Here is a 19510-nt window from a genome sequence, read left to right on the forward strand (position 1 = left end):
AAGATTTTTTTAACTCTTTTATTTTTTAATTGAATCACCGTGAGATACAGTTACGAAGCTTTCATGATTGAGTTTCAGTCATACAATGACCGAACACTCACCCTTCCACCAATGTACATTTTCTACCACCAACGTCCCCAGCATCCCTCCTGCCACCCCCACCCCACTCCACTCTCTGCCTCAGTGGCAGGCACCTTCCTTCTTACTCTCTCTCTACTTTGGGGCATCATGGTTTGCAACAGATACTGAGAGGCCATTATGTTTGGTCCTTAGTCTACTTTCAGCACACATCTCCCATCCTGAGCAATCCCTCCAACCATCATTGACTTAATGGCACCTTTCCACCCCAACTGCCTTCTCTCCCAGCTCATGAGGCAGGCTTCCAACCACAGAGCAATCCTGCTGGCCCTTGTCCTTGGGTATTAGTCTCATATTATGTTATTTTATATTCCACAAATGAGTGAAGTCATTCTATGTCTGTCCCTCTCTTTCTGACCCATGTCACTTAGCATGACACTCTCCGTAAGACACTAAGGTAAGGATTAATGACACTTTCTTCTTATCAGGCTCATTCGAAAGTCTGGCATAACTACCACATAAATTTCCGCCCGCAACAGAAGGGCTGGTTATCCATCACACTGGGCTCCCACTGGATTGAGCCAAATCGGTCTGAAGATGCGATGGACGTCCTCAAATGCCAACAGTCCATGGCGTCGGTGCTCGGGTGGTTCGCCAGCCCCATCCACGGGGACGGCGACTATCCCGAGCTCATGAAGAAGAAGTTGCTCTCCCTTCTGCCCAACTTCTCCAACGCAGAGAAGAACGAGATCAGGGGCACAGCTGACTTCTTTGCCTTTTCCTTTGGACCCAACAATTTCAAACCCCAGAACACCATGGCAAAAATGGGGCAAGTAGTGTCCCTCAATTTACGGGAAGTGCTGAACTGGATCAAACTGGAATATGACAACCCCCGAATCTTGATTGCTGAGAACGGCTGGTTCACAGACAGTCATGTGAAGACAGAAGATACCACTGCCATCTACATGATGAAGAATTTCCTCAACCAGGTTCTTCGAGGTGGGTTGAATTATTGGTTCATGTAAAAAAAATTATTATTATTTTTGGAATTTGAGCAATGCTTAGGGGTCACTCCTAACTCTGCACTCAGGAATTACTAGGGGATGCCAGGGGTTGAACCCAGATCAGCCAAGTGCAAGGCAAGCATCCTATCTGCTGTACTATTTCTGGGCCCTCATTTAAAAAAAATTTTTTTTAATATCTTATGAGTATTTAAAGCGACCTGTGAATCAGGCTATACTTAGTTGTGCTCAGGTCTTACTCCTCTCCGTGCCGGGATCACTCCCAGTGGGGTTTGGGGGCTTGGAGGACCATCTCGGTTGCCAGGAATTGAACTCTGTGGTCAGTTTTTGCGTGCATGAAAATGCCAAAGCCATTTTCTATCTCTCCAGCCCCTCTCATTTATTTTTTTATTTTTTTGGGGGGGTGATTTGGGTAAGGGGCTGGGTCACACCCAGATATGCTCAGGGTTTACTCCTGGCTCTGCAATCAGGGGTCACTCCTGGTGAGCTTGGGAGACCATATGGGGTGCCGGGGATCGAACCCAGGTCAGCTGTGTGCAAGGCAAATGCCCTACCCACTGTTCTATCACCCTGGCCACTCTCATTTCTTTCTTTTTTTTTCCTTTTTGGGTCACACCCGGCGATGCTCAGGGGTTACTCCTGGCTCTCCACTCAGGAATTACTCCTGGCGGTGCTCGGGGATCATATGGGATACTAGGAATTGAACCTGGGTCGGCTGCATGCAAGGCAAACACCCTACCTGCTGTGCTATTGCTCCAGCCCCACATTTCTCTTTTTAAACCATCCCCTGGGAGGTACTGAATAGCAGTCACAGTGAGTTCCTGGAGATCCTGTTCACCTACCTTCCCTGTTCACAAGCTCCAGAGGACTGAGCTCAGGAGCCGAGCGGAGCGGGCCCAGTGCCTGCCCCTCGGCCCGGTCAGCACAGCCTTATGTCACAGCACTCCTCCCCTCTCCCCCCATCCCATGTCTGCATGCTGTCCCCGAAGGGTTGCTTCTAAGAAGAGAGTCTGTCCGAAATGGAAAGCAAGCCAAGCCAGGCTGGGAAACTCTTGGTCAAGAGCCTACATCTGTACTGGTCCCCCAGGGCTGAAAACGACCATGCCTTATGACACAGATTTGCACCAACCGTCTCAGGAATATTTTTGGTTTGGTTTTGGGATTATTACTCCCAGCGGTGCTCAGGGCTCATTCCTGGCTCTGGGTTCAGGAATCACTCCTGCCTGGTCCAGGGGACCATGCGAGGTGCCGAGGCTCAAACCTGTGTAAGCTACACGCAAGGCAAGCACCCCACCTGCTATACTATGTCTCCCACAGCCACTTTCACTATCTCCTTTCTCACACAGGGGCTTGGAAATGAGAGACATTTAGTTAGTTTCAGGATGTGCTGTCCCCCAGCGTGTCAGTGAAGTCGGGGCGTCGAGCCCTCCAAACATCTCTGCTTTTCCCCCCCTCTCTCCGCACAGCAATAAGATTTGATAAAGTACAAGTGTTTGGTTACACAGCCTGGTCTCTTCTGGATGGCTTTGAATGGCAGGACGCTTACACCACTCGCCGGGGATTATTTTACGTGGACTTCGATAGCGAGCAGAAAGAAAGGAAGCCCAAGTCTTCGGCACATTACTACAAACAGATCATACGAGATAACGGTTTTACTTTGAAAGAGTCCACACCGGCGGTGCAAGGCCAGTTTCCCTGTGACTTCTCCTGGGGTGTCACTGAGTCTGTCCTTAAGGTGAGTGACCACTGACAAATCAACTACAGGCACGGATAGTAAGAATAATAAAAGGGGGTACACCTACTGGACCTGGGGTGCGGAGACCGGCCCCACTCTTGTCAGCGTCTGCCACAGTCTGGCCTGGGGACATGCCTGACAGTTCAGTGCTGAGCTGCTACTGCAGAGCTGGGGCCTGGCTGCGCTCAGTGGCCACCTAGGGGTGCTAGGTAAGCCGTGTGGTGCCAAGTTTCCAGGACCGAACACATGCTACACATGTGTTCTACCACTTCGAGCCATCTCTCCACCCCACACTTTTTTTTTTGTGTGTGTGTATATATATATCACTGTATCACTGTCATCCCATTGCTCATCGATTTGCTAGAGTGGGCACCAGTAACGTCTCCATTGTGAGACTTGTTGTTACTGTTTTTGGCATATCGAGGATGCCACAGGTAGCTTACCAGGCTCTATCATGCAGGGGAGATACTCTTGGTAGCTTGCGGGGCTTTCCAAGAGGGGCGGAGGAACTGAACTCGGGTCAGCTGTGTCTAGGGCAAACGCCCAACTGCTGTGCTATCTCTCCAGCCCCCATGTATGTGTATGTGTGTGTGTGTGTGTATATATATATGTATATACATATATATATACACACACATAAACAAACATACACTATACACATACACAAACACAACATATATATATGGTTTACTATCACTCTGGCCCAGTCAAGATAAACTTTTTAAAAAATTTTTGGTTTTGTTTTGGGGTCACCCACTGATGCTCAGTTATTATTCCTGGCTCTGCATTCAGAAATTACTCTTGGCAGTGCTCAGGGGACAATAAGGGAATGCCAGGGATTAAACCTGGATTGGCCATGTGCAAAGCAAATGCCCTACTCATTGTACTATCACTCTGGCCCCCAAGACACACTTATCAAAATACCCCTTTTGGGGCCTGAGCAGTAGTACAGCAGGTAGGGCGCCTGCCTTACACATAGTCAACCCAGGTTCTATACCTGGCATGCCTCTTTGACCCCCTGAGCTTACCAGGAGTGGTCCCTGAATACAGAGCTAGGAGTAACCCCTGAGCACTGCTGAAGGTGGCCCAAAACAACAAGAAAACACCCTTTCAATATCATGATGCTCTGAGGTTCCACAACCCTAAACTAGACACACAAACTAGGAGAATTTTACGTCAAGGGCTATGTACAGGTTTAACTTTGTCCTGACATGATCACTGTTGCCGTGGTTTAATGTTCTAGATAACTGGCTGGCAGATGGCACGTGGGTAGGGATATGGTCTGGTAATTATGCTATGAAAGATGACATACAAGGAAACAATTAGGAAAATGTTTACCAAAGGTTCATTATCCAGGTGCATTACATTCAAACATGGGGGAAAACCAGTAGGTTAAAATCAGTGCAGAATTTCTGCTTCCTCTTGGTCACATATTTAGAAACAGTTTGTCTTTTTTTTGGAGGGGGGCCACACCTGGAGATGCTCAGGGATTACTCCTGGCTCTGCACTCAGAAATCAATTCTGGTAGTGCACAGGGGACCAATATGGAATGCCAGGAATTAAACCCAGTACTGCCACATGCAAGGCAAATGCCCTTACCCACTGTGCTATGAGTCCAGCCCCCAAGATATTTTTTTTAATGTCCTTATCTGTTTTAATTTAGACTCTGGAGCTAAAGAGACAAATACTGCCTCCAAGGAGAACTAAGCTCATCACTGCTGCTTATGTTGGTAGACTGCCTGTCTCAGAGCTCACTGAGCACTTTCCCAGAGTCCTTAGTACCTCCCAGCACATCTGCTCTATCGCTACAGTGAGATCGAGCCTGGGGTTTAAAGCAGTAGCTCTCGGGCTGGAGAAAGTAGAGCAGTTAGGCTGCAGCCTGGAATGCACCCGTCACAGGTTTGATTTCCAGAGCATGGTCCCCCAAATATTGCCAGGTGCTGCCTGGAGCCCCACCGTCCACTCCTACAAGCACCGCAGGACTGGCCCAGGAGTCCCCAGCACTGGGGGGCCCAAGCAGCATCCCATTCTCAGATCCTCCTGGCCGAGGATCATTAGTAGGCCCCAGGCCTCCTGAGCACTAGGTGGGAGGCCCCCAAACTTAAATGAAAGAAGGGACAGAACTAGAAACTGGAGATCAGAGTTGTGATGGGGGTCGAAGGGCAGCGGGTGAGACACCATCAGATCCAATGGTGGAGGAAATTTTGGGAGGGGGCCCGGGGTGTCCAGCAACCAAGGGGTTGCCTTGCATGTGTGAGGCTCTGGGTTTAATCCTCAGCATCACACAGACACTCACACACACACACACACACACACACACACACACACATTGCAGGAAAAGAAAAATTTGTGGCTCAGTGGCAGAGCACGTGCTGTCATGTATAAGGCCCTGCGTCCATAGGCTCGGAACTGCAAACTCCAAAACAAAAACAAAACATGGGAAATAAGAGAGTGTCAGGGAGGATCTGACAGCCCATTGTATCAGGATCCAAGTGCCAAAGAAAGCGGTGGGCGGGTACGGGCTCTGTCCTCAAGGCTCAAAGGTGGCAGAGAGGAGCTGGGGCCCGACCCTGGTTGGGCATGTTCACCCAGGTTCCCTGCCCAGCCAGGAGTATTTCCCGAATGCAGAGCCAAGAGTCAGCCCTCAGCCCTGCTGGGCGTGCCCCCCCCCCCATCTCCCCTCCCCACCTCCACTGCCCAAGAAAGAAGAGCTGGAAGGGAAGATAATCCATCACGGAGCTTCTTCCTCCCACCTCCCTGGAGGCAGCGCCAAGAACCCTCCCGTGAACGACGCAGGGGTCCTCCTGGGTGTTTTTATTTTGGGGGTTTTGTTTATTGGTACTGGATCTTACTCGGGGATCACTCCTGGAGGTGCTCGGGGGATCCCAAGTGGTTCTGGGAATCAAGCCTGGGTGGACCGAGGGCGAGGAGAGGGAGTGCCGGGGGCTCGTCCCTTCTCTCAGTCTCGTGCTTCTCCCCAGCCGGAGTCCGCGGCTTCGTCCCCGCAGTTCAGCGACCCCCACCTGTACGTGTGGAACGTGACGGGCAACAGGCTGCTGCAGCGCGTGGACGGCGTGAGGCTGAAGACGCGGCCGGCGCAGTGCACGGACTTCGTCAGCATCAAGCGGCAGCTGGAGATGCTGTCCCGCCTGAAGGTCACCCACTACCGGTTCGCGCTGGACTGGCCCTCCATCCTCCCCACGGGCGACGTGTCGAGCGCCAGCCGCGCCGCCCTGCGCTACTACCGCTGCGTGATCAGCGAGGGCCTGAAGCTGCGCATCGCCCCGATGGTCACGCTCTACCACCCCACGCACGCGCGCCCGGGGCTCCCCGCGCCCTTGCAGCGCCGCGGCGGCTGGCTGAACCCCGCCACCGTGCAGGCCTTCCAGGACTACGCCGGGCTGTGCTTCCAGGAGCTGGGCGACCTGGTGCGGCTCTGGATCACCATCAACGAGCCCAACCGGCTGAGCGACGCGTACGGCGGCCGCGCGGGCAACGCCTCGTACCTGGCGGCGCACCACCTGCTGCTGGCGCACGCGCGCGCCTGGCGCCTGTACGACGCGCGCTTCCGCGGGGCGCAGCGCGGGGCGCTGGCGCTGGCGCTGCACGCCGACTGGGCCGAGCCCGCCGACCCGTACGCGCCGTCGCACGCGCGGGCGGCCGAGCGCTTCCTGCAGTTCGAGCTGGCCTGGTTCGCCGACCCGCTCTTCCGGGACGGCGACTACCCGCGCGCCCTGCGCGAGCACCTGGCGGCGCGGCGGCGCCAGGGGCTGTCGGGCGCGGCGCTGCCCGCCTTCAGCGACGCCGAGCGGCGGCTGGTGCGCGGCGCCGCCGACTTCTGCGCGCTCAACCACTTCACCACCCGCTTCGTGATGCACGCGCGCCCGCGCGACGGCGGCGACCGCGACGTGCAGTTCCTGCAGGACATCACCCGGCTCAGCTCGCCCAGCCGCCTGGCCGTGCTGCCCTGGGGCCAGCGCAAGGTGCTGCGCTGGGTCCGCGAGCGCTACGGTGACGTGGACGTGTACCTCACGGCCGGGGGCATCGACGACCCGGCCCCGCTCGACGACCGGCTCCGGCAGCACTACGTGGAGAAATACGTCCAGGAGGCGCTGAAAGGTGGGGCCGGGCGGGGCGGCCCCCGAAGCACCTGCCCTCTCGCTCTCCCCGCCAGGCACCGCCGACGCAGCTTTGCTAGCGAGTTGGCTCCAGCAGTTGCATCTTTGGGGTTTGGGTTGGGGGCCACACATGGCGGTGTTCAGGGCTCATTCCTGACTCTGAGCTGAGATAGGGATCTCTCCTGGCCGAGCTCAGGGGACCTAAGGTAGGGGCGGTCAGTCCCGTGCAGAGTAAAGGCTCTACCCACTGTTCTTTTGCTGTGGCCCTTGGCACATTGGTTTTTGTTGTGGTTTCCTTTTGGCCACACTTGGCTCTGCGCTCAGGAATTTACTCCTGGTGGTGCTCGGAGCACAGAACCCGGTCAGCCGCTTACTCTACCGGCTGTACCATCTCTCCATTTGAAAGTAAACTCATTGAGATAGATGTAGGAGCGAGAGGTGAGCAGGAATGATACCAAGTCTTTGGTTGGAGCAACTGAGATGAGTGGCCATTTACCAGGGTGGGGGAATGGGCAGGTTTGGGAGATGGGTTGTTGGTTCGCTGATGATTGTTGGTAAGCTGAAGCTGTCTGTTGGACATACAGTTAGCTCATGTCAGGTATGCTGATGAACGCCCCTCAGGCTTAGAGTTCTGGGCAGAGCTAGTAACCAGAGTTATTTGTGCATTGTAACCAGAGTGCATTGACGGTCTTTGAAACAGGCCAGATGAGCCAAGAAGGGAACAGCAAGCAGAGTGCTGGCTCTGGAGCACTTCAATACTTAGGAGTCAAGAAATCAGTCAGAAATGGACAAGCACCGGGGCTAGAGCGATAGCACAGCGGGGAGGGCGTTTGCTTTGCACGCGGCCGACCTGGGTTGGGTTCCCAGCATCCCATATGGTCCCCCAAGCATCACCAGGAGCAATTCCTGAGTGCAAGAGCCAGGAGTAACCCCTGTGCATTGCCAGGTGTGATCCAAAAAGCAAAAAAAGAGAAAGAGAGAAATGAACAAGCACCAGTGCTGAGAGCTATGGACAGAAATTCCACCCTGTCAACATGGCAATGATCCGGCAGGGGCAAAGGAATGTGCAGTCTATAGGGAAGGAACCTGGCCCTGCCTGGACCAGAGGGAGTGCAGAGGCCAGCGCTGGGTAATGTGACCACAGGACTGCAGACACCTCCAGTCTCTCAGTGGCTGAAAAGGCAGGTCAGTTCAAAGCATCAGAATGAAGAGGAGGGACCAGAAGAAGACAGGTGTAGTCACTGGGCAGCACCCAGGGTACGTAAAGTCTGAGACCTGGCCAAATAAGCAAGTTTTCTGTGTCTGACCCTGTGAGCAGAAGTGATTAATCTTTTTCAGTTTAATGGTTCCATTTGGGGGGAGCCATTTTGGGGGGTGCAGGGGTGAAGCTCTCCCAGCACTGCTCAGAACCATGTGGTGCTGGTCAAGCCCTTGGCCCCAATTCTTGGTTGCTTCTCTCAAATGTTTTTAATTGTTTACGGATCCAAGTTTTACTGCAGGATCTCTTGGTGGGTTTTTCTTCTTTATGTCAATCATAACAGCATCCACGAACCCTGTAATAAGAACCACTACTTAAGGCCACGATGTTAGCTTGTTTCAGTGTAAACTAAAACATTATTCAAGATAATAATCCTTTCTGATCTTTTTTCTTTTCCAGCACACCTGATTGATAATGTCAAAGTCAAAGGCTATTATGCATTCAAGTTGACTGACGAAAAATCTAAACCCAGATTTGGGTTCTTCACATCTGACTTCAAAGCTAAATCCTCAGTGCAGCTTTACAACAAGCTCATCCGTGACAATGGCTTTCCCCCTGAGGACAGCGAGCCGCAGTGCAGAGCGAATGCAAGAAGTTCAGAGTGTGCCGTCTGCCTATTCCTGGTGCAGAGGAAGCCGCTGCTATTCTTTACCTGTTGCTTCTTCTCCACTCTGGTTCTGCTTCTCTCACTTACCATCTTTCACAAGCAAAGGAAAAGAAAATTTTGGAAAGCAAAGAACTTGCAACACATACCGCTGAAGAAAGGGCAGAAGAGAGTTCTTAGCTAACTTGGTCCTATCTGTCTGCGTGATGGAAGGTTTAAAATTTCACTCCAGCTCCATATACAGATCTCACTGGGTACAGAGCGACAGCGTGAGAATAACACCTCAGTGTTATTCGTGAGCAAGCTGATCACTGTGTCTGCTTCGTGACTCTCAAAGGACTTCATTCTAGTTGGTGAATTCAGCTCTTCAGTGTGAAGATAATGCCTGTGCCTAGCTGTAAATACGCTTGGTGACCGTCTTCCCCTGCTCCATGTTTGATGAGCTGTTCCCACCATTCTCTAGAACTACCAGTAGCTATTTTGAAAGGTACTTTACAGCAGAGATTTAAAGCTCTTTAACATTGGACAGTGATGTTTCTGTCACTTCTAGCAAGGTGCTTTCCCCTGTTGAGGTAGTTGGTCCCCAGAAGAGAAGATTATGTAGTACTTTTTCCCATCTATGGCACTTTCAGCCTTGCCTCTTTTTCCTGTGGAGACCCCGCTCTACCAGCTGGCCCCTTAGTCTTGTGCTGTGGTCCTCCATTTACATTTTACAGCCCCCTTGGAATATCCAAGGGGCCCATCCAGTTGACAAATGTTGATATAGTCTGTATCTACAGCCATGGTACAGCAGACTGAAGCACAGCAATTCCTCCGTTCTCAATAAAAACAAGCATTTCTAAAACATCAAATTATGTGATGTCTTTCATTTAATCAGATCTGGTACTATAAAAACATGTGGGGCCAGAGATCCAGTGGGTGGTGCTTGCTTCGCATGTGGCCGAACAGGTTTGATCCCCAGCACCCCATATGGATCCTGACCACCTCGAGTGATCACCGAGTAGAGCCAAGAGAAAGCTCTGAGCACAGCTGGGTGTGACCCTAAAACCAAAAAGAGTCCGGAACAACAGTAACCAGGTGTTTGCCTTACATATGGCAACCCAAATTTAATCCCCAGCATTACATGATTCCCGAGAGCCAGGAGTAACTCCTGAACATTGCCAGGTGTGGTCCCAAAACCAAATAAATAATAAAACATGTAGGGCTTAAGATCAAGTTCAAATGGTACAGCACATATTTTGCATGGGAGGAAGACAAAAGCCTGGATCCTACCTTCAGCACATGGCACCTTAAGTTATGCCAGGACTGCCCTCTTACCCAAACCCCACCACCAAATGCATGCAGTTTACATAACTCATGGAAAGATCTGGGACTAGAATTAGGGCTGGACCCTAGTCGGGCCCGTGCTCGGCTCCGGCCGGCCGGGTTTTCGGCCCGGGCGCCCATGCCCCTGCAGAGCCGGTGGATGTGGAACAAGCGGGAACCAGAGACAGCTTTAGGAATTGGGGTTCCAGCAAGTGCCTGCACCCATGTATGGAGACTGTGAATTAAGCCTTTGCCCCACGCCGGCTAACGGAGGAAATATGTAATTTCTGGCAGAATTTTCCCAGGACTTTATACAGAAATCCAAAACCGCGCGGACGCGACTTAACATTTATAATTGTCATCAATGTGAAAGGGTTCCATTTGAACAGGTCAGACTTGGGGGGGAAACTCCAAATAATAACAGTAAGTTTTTGTTGAAATATTGAAGGTTCTTAATGTAACAGCCACCTCTGGACTATGAGCTAAGCAAAAGCCCCACGCTGGCCAACGTGGCGTGGAGTACACCATACTATGAGGCGCAGGAAGGGGGATGAGGGGGAAAAATTTAAAAAAAAAAAATGGAAAAGGAAAAAGAGAAAAAAAAGAGAGAGAGAGAGTTATGTCAACTATAGTGAGTTTTGTGTTGAATTATGGAATGTAATCAAGGTAAAGAAAAAATGAAGTGAAATTCATTAGTTATACAGTAGGGGGTAGGGGGTGGGGGCGGGGGGTAAACTGGGGTTTCTGGTGGTGGAATTTGGGCACTGGTGAAGGGATGGGTGTTTGAATATTGTATAACTGACATATAAACCTGAGAACTTTGTAACTTTCCACATGGTGATTTAATAAAAATTAAAAAAAAAAAAAAAAAAGAATTAGGGCTGGAGATAGTACAGCAAGTAGGGCACTTGCTAAGCACACAACTGACCCCAGCACCACGTAATGGTCCCTGTGCCCTACCAGGAGTGATCACTGAACAGTCAGCCCTGAGCAACTACTCAGGGAATGATCCAAAAAACAAACACCCACGCACACTTGCCAGCAACAGGATTGTCCTAGAAAACTTTCACATCGTGCTACCTCATGTGATTTCTATGGTAATAAATAAATGGTAGCAGTTAGATCTGATTCAGCTGAGTTAATGTCCTAAAAAAGTTTATTTACTGATGAAATGATATTTCATTCCCCAATACCTGCTGAGGAACTTCACTTTTGGGCCATATGCGTAAGATTCCCTCCAAGGTGGGGCTGGAGCGAGAGCACAGCGGGTAGGGCGTTTGCCTTGCACACAGCCTGCCTAGGTTCGATTCCCAGCATCCCATATGGTCCCCTGAGCATGCCCAGGGGTGTTTCCTGAGTGCCTGAGTCAGGAATAACCCCTGGGCATCACTGGGTGTGACCCAAAAAGACCAAAAAAAAAAAAAAAATTCCCTCCAAGGTACAGAATGCAGATCTCAGTTCAAACTGTTTTTATACTGTAAATCTTGAACTTGGAAAGTTTGACTTTAACTCTGCTGAAAATTGGAGTTAGAGGCCTGGTCCTCAAGCCCATGTTCTCTCAAACATCTTGTCTCATCTCTATGGTTCTTTGCTGCCTGAAACACACCTGTCTCTTACAAGTTTCAATAAAAACTATCTTGTTTCAAGTTGGAAGGGAAAATGCACACCCCTTTATGCCCCATTCTTGGACTGCACACAGCAGCCAGTCACTGCCCACCCTCTTAGGAGTGAAACCATGATTTTTAGAAGAAAAAAATTCCTTAGGGCAATTTGCTTTTTCTCAATGCGGCTGCTCTAAGGAACAAAATGTTTCTTAGTTGTCTTACATATTGCAACCTTTGGTAGTTTTAAGTGATCCCTGAGCAGTCAGAGTAAGTCTGAACAGAGTAAGTCAGAGTCTGTCTTACAGACCTTTGTTACTTGCAACTTGCTTTTAAACCATCGCCATACAATTCTTCAGTAAATAATTGGGCTCATAGTCAGGGTTGGAGATACAGTAGCAGCAGATAAGGTGCTTTGCACAAGGCTGACCTACTTTTAATCCCTGGCATTCCATATGGCTCAAAAACACGATTAATTCCTGAGCACAGATTCAGGAGAAACACTGCTGGTGTGAACCAACCCCAGAAAAATTGTATTTGCTCCAATTACAATACTGGCACTCTGACTTGTTCTGTCACATTAAAGTGAGTCACTGGGTGGTATACACCAGATTCAACATGTTAAAGACCCTAAGAAATGAGGTCAACACACTGTGGTAAAATGATTTTCAGTGTAATTTATTCCAAATAAACTGGTTTGGACTGGAGCCATAGCACAGTGGGTAGGACGTTTGCCTTGCACCTGGCTGACCCGGGTTCAATTTTTATTCCTATCACCTTTCCAACTGTGTTAAGATTAAAATTAATTAAAGGTGCAGGTAAGATGCTGGGAGAGGAACAATTACTAGGAAATTATTTAATTACTTGGAAAAAAACATCACATACTCCCTTGGTGGCTACTATTGCCTATACACTGATGCTCAGCCTGAAAATCTCACTTTGGGAGAGGCTGGGGCACCACACCCAGCAGTACTCTGGCTCTTCTCGGGGGTGAATCCGGGCCAGGCTGACCACACGGTGCTGGAGATCAAAGCAGGATTGCCAGCTTGCAAGGCAAGAACCAGAACCCCGGAACCATCTCTCAGTCCCCAGCACCAACAACGTCATGAGGCCCAAAATTGCTGTGGGTACTCGCAATGTTCCTGGGTTCAATCCCTGGCACCTCATATGGCCCTCTGAGCAGTCAGGTGTGGACCCAAAACAAAACCAAAAACCATATAAATAAAAAGCCCAGAATAGTTGTGCCGGAAAGGAGGCATCTCAAACGGCTAAATCCTTTTTTTTTGCTTTTTGGGTCACACCCAGCGATGCTCAGGGGTTACTCCTGGTTCTGCACTCAGGAATTACTCCTGGCAGTGCTTGGGGGACCATATGGGATGCCGGGGATCGAACCCAGGTCGGCCACGTGCAAGGCAAATGCCCTACCCGCTGTGCTATCGCTCTGGCCCCCTCAAACGGCTAAATCTTAAGCTCTACATGTGAGAGCCTAGGTTAGATCCTTCCACTGACTGAGCAGTATGGATATAAGGCTAGTCACCACTCCATAAAGACCAGTTGAAGGAGCAATATTCAGGAACAAGTGGCTCACTTTGGTCACAAGAATGTAGTCAAACTGAGCAGAATCAGGAGCCAAGTTCCTATTTTCAGATTCAATACCAATTTATAGATCTAGCATAGACTGACCTTTAAATGCTTCCCACTCATCTCTCCCCCACGCCTGTTTGTCAAAGTCAATCCCAGATTCCTGTTTTCTTTAAAAGTAAACCATCCAGGGGCCAGAGCACTAGTACAGCAGGTAGTCTTTGTCTTGCATGTGGCCAACCCAGGTTTAATCCCCAGCATCCCAAATGGTGCCCTGAGAACTTCCAGGAGTAATTTCAACACCAAAGTCAGGGTAAGACTGAAGGGACAGGGGGCTGGAGCGATAGCACAGCGGGTATGGCATTTACCTTGCACGCGGCCGACCCAGGTTTGAGTCCCAGCATCCCATTTGGTTCCCTGAGCATTGCCAGGGGTGGTTCCTGAGTGCAGAGCCAGGAGTGACCCAAATTGGGAGGAAAAAAAAAAAAACCTGAGGGGATGATGCAGGGCCATAGCCACCAGGTGTATCAAACACAGTACACTGCAGCTTCAGAACCCCATCTGTTCTGCTTCTTGGCCACTTTTCCAGTTACAGCAGAAATAAGCGACTCAGGTGTACCTGCCTCACAAATGCCTGTTGATGCTTCTGCAAAGTAAGACACAACTCTGCCAATGCCTACATCCACAGATGAGCATGTGTCCTCCCATGAACATGTTATTCAAGCACTGAAGTATTCCAGGTATTACTTCACAGAACTCAAGCCACTCCTCTGTTAAGATTTTAATACTTGGTAGGGTGACACACAGCTGACTCAGGGTTGAAACCCTGAGCACCACACTGCCTCCTCCCACCCAACAAAAAATAAAATACTGTGGGTCGGAGTTAATCCAGAGGATCAAGGGCTTGCCTGTGGCTGATCCTGAGAGTAATCCCGAGCACTGCTAGCTGTAGTCTAAACCACCTTCCACCCCAATGACTACTGTTCAGCTGTTCATACATATTAGACTTCAATTCTGCTCTTGTAAAGGATAATGATTCAATGTAAGATGGTAGTCATATAGTTTTATTGCGTCTCATTATCACAAATAGATGTAAAGAGTCGTCCTGTATATTCTGCTTTCTGTAGACAGAAAACTGTAAAACAGAAATGAAAATGTCTGTGTGAATTAAGTACTTTCATTTACTGCCAAAACCCCTTTTCACCCAAAAAATTTTTACATCAAGCCTAGGCATTTATGTCTGCAAAATAAATTAGTCAAACATTTACTCATAAATTCAATGACTTATTAAATTTCTTCTGCATATTCACATATCCCATGAGGTTCAGGACCCAGTTTTAGAAGCTAGGCTCTAAATAATCTAAAATGTATTTTCAAATTATGGTTTAGGGGTCCACATTAAAAAACTCAAAATCCTCCCAAAATAATGTATACCCAAATGCAAATTTTTCCTATTTCCAGTCTAGCTTAAGCACCTAGCAAATTAATAAAATTTACAGTAATAAGAAAATACCTTGGATCTTATTCATCAGCCTGCTGTACAGTTCCTTTTTCAGAAACATAGATACCATCCAAAAACTTTCGGATATCCTTGTTTTTCACTGTTGTGGCTTGCTGAATTAAAGCAGCTAATAAGGTGAAAAAAAAAAAAGACAAAGACCTATCAGTCCAACACACCTCAAAAACCTAAAATGCAATACTAAAAACGTGAGTATTTTCAACTCTAAGTTCTTGGGCCAGAGCTCAAAGGACTTAGCGACGGTCTGCATGCAAGTCTGGGCTCATCCCTGACATGTGTCCCCAAAGAGCTGGGAGAAGCCCCAGATCACCACAGTGCACGCCCTGCCCCCACCATCCAGCCAATGTAAGGAACCAACTATTCAATTACAGGGTCGAGGCAAAGCCCATACACAGTCCACACACCTGAGTTTGACACAAGTTCAATGTCATTTCCTTCAAGAATCAACTCATCTTTTTGGGCCTGGGAGACAGAACAAGCCACACCTAAAAGAGAAAGGGCATTTTATGTCAACATAAAATTAATTTCAGGTCATACTCCTGTCTCTGTGCTCTGGAATCACTCCTGGCAGACTCGGGGGACCATATGGTATGTGGGGGATTGAACCCTGGCTGGCTGCATGCAGGGCAAATACCTTACCCGCTGTACTATCCCTCTGCTAAGATTTTGGTTGTATATAACCCGACTTCTCTAGACCAAACTCGTGTTCCTGCTTGAATTTGTCCAAAGTGGTGACTTGCACAGTCATTCATCTAAGAAACACCAGGGCTGGAGAAAAGCACAGGGATTAAGGTACTGGCGCATGGGGCCTATCCTGCTTCCACTGCCAGCACCACAGAGGGCTCCCCAAGTAAGTTCTACCAGGAATGATCAAGCAGAGCCAGGAATGGGCCAAGAATAAGCCCAGAGTAGCTGGTGTAGCCTAAGAACCCTCCACCCCCACCCCGAAGAACATAAACTAGCATTTGGCTAGAGCTAGTCTTATTTCTAACAGATATCTGGCATCCCTCAACAGGTTAACTTAACTTTTATACAAATTGCCATAAAGTAACTATTGCTAATGCGACACCCCCCCCCCCAGCCCAAAAGCCTGTAGAGCATGCTTAAGAAACAGATGCCTGAAGTTCAGGCCCTATAAAGCATGGCTTCCAAGCCCCAAGAGCAAGCCTGGATACCCTCACCCCCTGCAGGGAATGCTTCTCAAAACCAAACAAAAACAAAAACGGGTACCTTGCCTGTGATGGACAGGGGCAAGATTAAGATCTGAATTTAAGCAGTCCACACTACGAACAACTATGCACTATGACTTTTTACTACTGGGGACACACCTGGCAATGCTCAGGGGTTACTCCTGGCTGTGCACTCAGGAATTCACTCCTGGAGGGCTCGGGGGCCATATGGGATATGCCAGGGATCAAACAAGAGCAAGGCAAGTGCCCTACCTATTGTAATCTCTCTACAGCCCTACACAATGTATCTTCTAATGAGAAACTACACAGATGTCACTCCTGCAAATAACTGCTTAAAATTCTTTAAGAATTACAATTAGTAGAATCAGAGGGAAAGGGAGATGCTTGTGCCTTGCAGGCTTCATTTCTGGTAACATATATGGTCCCCCCAAAGCATCATGAGGAGAACCCCGACACTGAACCAGCCAGGCTGGCCTGTTAACCCACCCCGCAAAACCAACCAACAAAAAAATCACAACTGGAACAAAGATAACAAAGTCCTAACATTAGACTCTTAAGAATACACATACAACCAACTCTGCTATAAATCAAATCTGGTTTGTAGCCAACCCAAAACACTAGTACAACCGGAATTTTTCTGAATGACATCTGAGGTATCCACATACCTGACCTCATACGAACCCTGCGGATGTATTTTTCACCCAAGAAATTTCGGATTTCAACAAGCGACCCATTCTCCTGAATAACCACGTTGATAGGGAAATGGGCATACACAGACCTCATCTTGTAGCGGAAGCCCTGTTAAGAAAACCAACCATTAGCAATGCAGAGAAATCTGAAAGAAAGCACTTTCAGGGAGAGATAATTCAGTACAGGGGTAAAAAAAAAAGGGGGCTGGCATTTCATGCAGCGACCTGGGTTCTATTCCCAGCATCACTTATGTTCTCCAGAGCACAGCAAGGAATGATCTGAGCATAGCTGAGTATGGCTCAACCCCATCCCAATGCATTTTAAAACCTTAAACCTACAATATTTTTTGGGGGGGTCACACCTAGCAATGCACAGGGGTTAGTCCTGGCTCTGCACTCAGGAATTACTCCTGGCGGTGCCCAGGGAACCATATGGGATGCTGGGATTTGAACCTGGGTTGGCCGAGTGCAAGGCAGATGCCCTACCCGCTGTGCTATCGCTCCAGCACCAAACCTACAATTTTAAAAAGAAACAGTGATGACTGGAGCAATAGTACAGTGGGTAGGGAACTTTCCTTGCAGGCAGCCAAACCAGGTTCTATCCCAGGCATCCCACACGGTCTCCCAAGTACCACCACGACTGATTTTGGAGTCCAGCGCTAGGAGTATCCCCTGAGCTTCACCAGGTGTGCTCTCCCTCCCCACCAAAAATAGTCCTTATGGAGTTTTAAAACAAGTCACCTCAACCATGACTTACAAAAATTTTATCCACATTTGTCTCGTAACTAAACTGTACAGATCCTTAACCATTTATTTTACTATTTCCTATGCCCACAATAAACAAATTATTTGTGGTACAGACAAAATTTCCCCTCCAGGTGTGACCAAAAGGAAAAGAAAAAACAAACCCTAACCCGAAGAGTTGTTGTCTGAAAGAGTTAGTGACATTAAAGACTTTTAATGAAATAGAAAGCAAGCTCAAACAAATGTCTTCTTGCCCTGGGGTTTACCAATTGGGCTTACCAATGAGTAAACAAAACCTACTAAAACTTCCTGAAAGTTCCATCTATTTTTGAGATGGAGGGTGCTGTCAATCTACTTTCAAGTCTACCCACCTTCCCTAAGTCCTAAAGCCTAGAAGCTAGGGATGGCTTCACTGGAGATCACACCTTAGATCTGTCTAGGCTTCAAACATCTCCCCAAATACATACTGAACGATTTCTCACAGTGGCTATTCCTTTAACACACATGAAATACAGCCAGAACAACCGTCCACTCACCAGCGTGACCCCCTTGATCATGTTCTGCACATGACTGCAGATGGTGCGGACCGTAGCCAGTTCCTTTCGATTCCCCCACCATTTGTCAACCCGGAGCTGTGTAAGAGAACAAAGTTTGAGACCCTTCATTCCAGAAACAGGTGTGGAAACCAAGAGTGCAGACATGCGCATTTTACTTTAAATTCTGGAATCAGCCCAATGAAGCTAACAGTTCTCAAAATATCATTAGATTAATTTGCCAAAAACGGTTGGTATAAGCTGCATCAAACCTTACTTCCAGAAGAACTAAAACTGCCTAAGTCAGACCAACACTGGGGCTTGAGCGGTAACCCAGAGGGGAGGGTGTTTGCCTTGCACATTGCCGACCTGGGCTCCATCCCTGCCATCTCATGTGGCCTCCGAGTACCCTGGAGTATCGCAGGGTATGATCCCAAAACAAAACAAAAAGTAAAGACAACACTGGTTCTTCAAAGTCATGCAGAAACAAGTTTGTAGCATTAACAAGTTCTGACACCAACGACTGCGTGTGGAGCGCTACTGTACACTGCAGAATTCGAGCTGCCACTTTCACTAAAGCTGTTAACGCCCAATCTACCTACATTAACTTTTCTTTAGATTTTTGGGTCATACCCGGCAGTGCTCGAGGGACCCTCTGCAGTGCAGGGATCCAACCAGGGTCCGCTGCGTGCCAGAGAAGCCAAGACCCACATTTTCAGGCCGGAACATCCAAATTTCCACGCCCTGGCCGCTCGTGCTTCATGCCTGCCCGGCCCCGGAGCGAACACCCTATTTCGAGCCCGCCTGCCTGAAACTCCATCCTGCCCTGGCCCCCGACACCCCCCTCCCCTGCAGCGCCGTGCAAACCAGCGGAGGTAGGAGGAAGGCCTCACCCTCTTCTTCTTCTTGCCAAGAAGGCTGAGCTCCACGTTGATGTGGTTGAAGTCCCTCCGCAGGGTGCCTCGGGGGCCCTTCACGATGACCGTGCGGCCCTTGAGGGAGATGTCCACTGCAAGAGAAGGAACTGCATGAGGGCGCGGGGCGCCGGGGCCGGGGGTCGGGGGGCGGGCGGGGCGCGGGCGCCACGGCTCCTACCATTCTCGGGAATGTCGACGGTCTGGTTGCTGAGGATGGTCTTCATCCTGGAACACACAACACCCGGGGGTCAGGCGCGGCGGGCGGGGCTCCGCGGGGCTCCCCGGCCCCGGCCAGGCGGCCCGGCCAGGCCGGCAGGCCCCACGGCCCAGGAGAGCGGGCGGGCGGCGCCGGCAGCTCCATCGCGGGCTCGCCGCGCGGGGGCCCGGCCGGGACGAGCGGCCCGAGCGCCAAACGCAAGCTGCCGCCTTCCCCGGGGCCGATGGCTCCAGATTCCCCGAGCCCGCCGAGCCGGGAAGCCACCTTACCTCGCAGTAGATGCGGCAAAGAGAGAACGTCTTTCGTCATCACGCTCTTGTACCCCGTCGGGGGACCCTTGCGTAACGCGTCACGAGCGCGCGACGCTGCCAGGCGAAAGCAGCCGATCGCGGAGCGGCG

At 49.8% G+C, this 19510-nt stretch overlaps 2 protein-coding genes across 2 annotated transcripts in view; one reads left to right on the forward strand and one right to left on the reverse strand.

The window, feature by feature from the left end:
- The window catches only part of KLB (klotho beta), a 32371-nt gene extending 21590 nt beyond the window's left edge, over positions 1–10781 (forward strand). The window contains exons 2-5 of the mRNA XM_004608020.2: positions 567–1077; positions 2567–2835; positions 5817–6954; positions 8611–10781. Coding sequence (XP_004608077.2) covers positions 567–1077; positions 2567–2835; positions 5817–6954; positions 8611–8999 — 2307 coding nt within the window. The 3' untranslated portion in view covers positions 9000–10781. The remainder of the gene's footprint in view (positions 1–566; positions 1078–2566; positions 2836–5816; positions 6955–8610) is intronic.
- Positions 10782–14345: 3564 nt separating this feature from the next.
- Positions 14346–19487, reverse strand: RPL9 (ribosomal protein L9). Its single transcript, XM_055139592.1, has 8 exons — positions 19381–19487; positions 19073–19119; positions 18871–18986; positions 17981–18076; positions 16677–16809; positions 15226–15306; positions 14816–14930; positions 14346–14437 (listed from the first exon to the last, which is right to left on the reverse strand). Exons 2-7 carry the CDS (start codon positions 19116–19118, stop codon positions 14824–14826), a joined length of 579 nt encoding a protein of 192 aa, XP_054995567.1. The 5' UTR covers position 19119; positions 19381–19487; the 3' UTR covers positions 14346–14437; positions 14816–14823.
- Positions 19488–19510: the final 23 nt, after the last annotated feature.

This window comes from Sorex araneus, chromosome 5, assembly GCF_027595985.1.
Source record: "Sorex araneus isolate mSorAra2 chromosome 5, mSorAra2.pri, whole genome shotgun sequence".
Taxonomy (NCBI): domain Eukaryota; kingdom Metazoa; phylum Chordata; class Mammalia; order Eulipotyphla; family Soricidae; genus Sorex; species Sorex araneus.

What these genes read in the sequence shown, in the direction of transcription:
- RPL9 (XM_055139592.1), bottom strand. Translation starts at nt 19,118, where the DNA reads ATGAAGACCATCCTCAGCAACCAGACCGTCGACATTCCCGAGAATG. An exon ending in TGATCAAGGGGGTCACGCTG is followed by an intron (nt 16,810 to 17,980) that starts GTGAGTGGACGG and finishes TTTTCTTAACAG; the next exon opens with GGCTTCCGCTACAAGATGAG. An exon ending in CAGGGTTCGTATGAGGTCAG is followed by an intron (nt 15,307 to 16,676) that starts GTATGTGGATAC and finishes TTTCTCTTTTAG; the next exon opens with GTGTGGCTTGTTCTGTCTCC.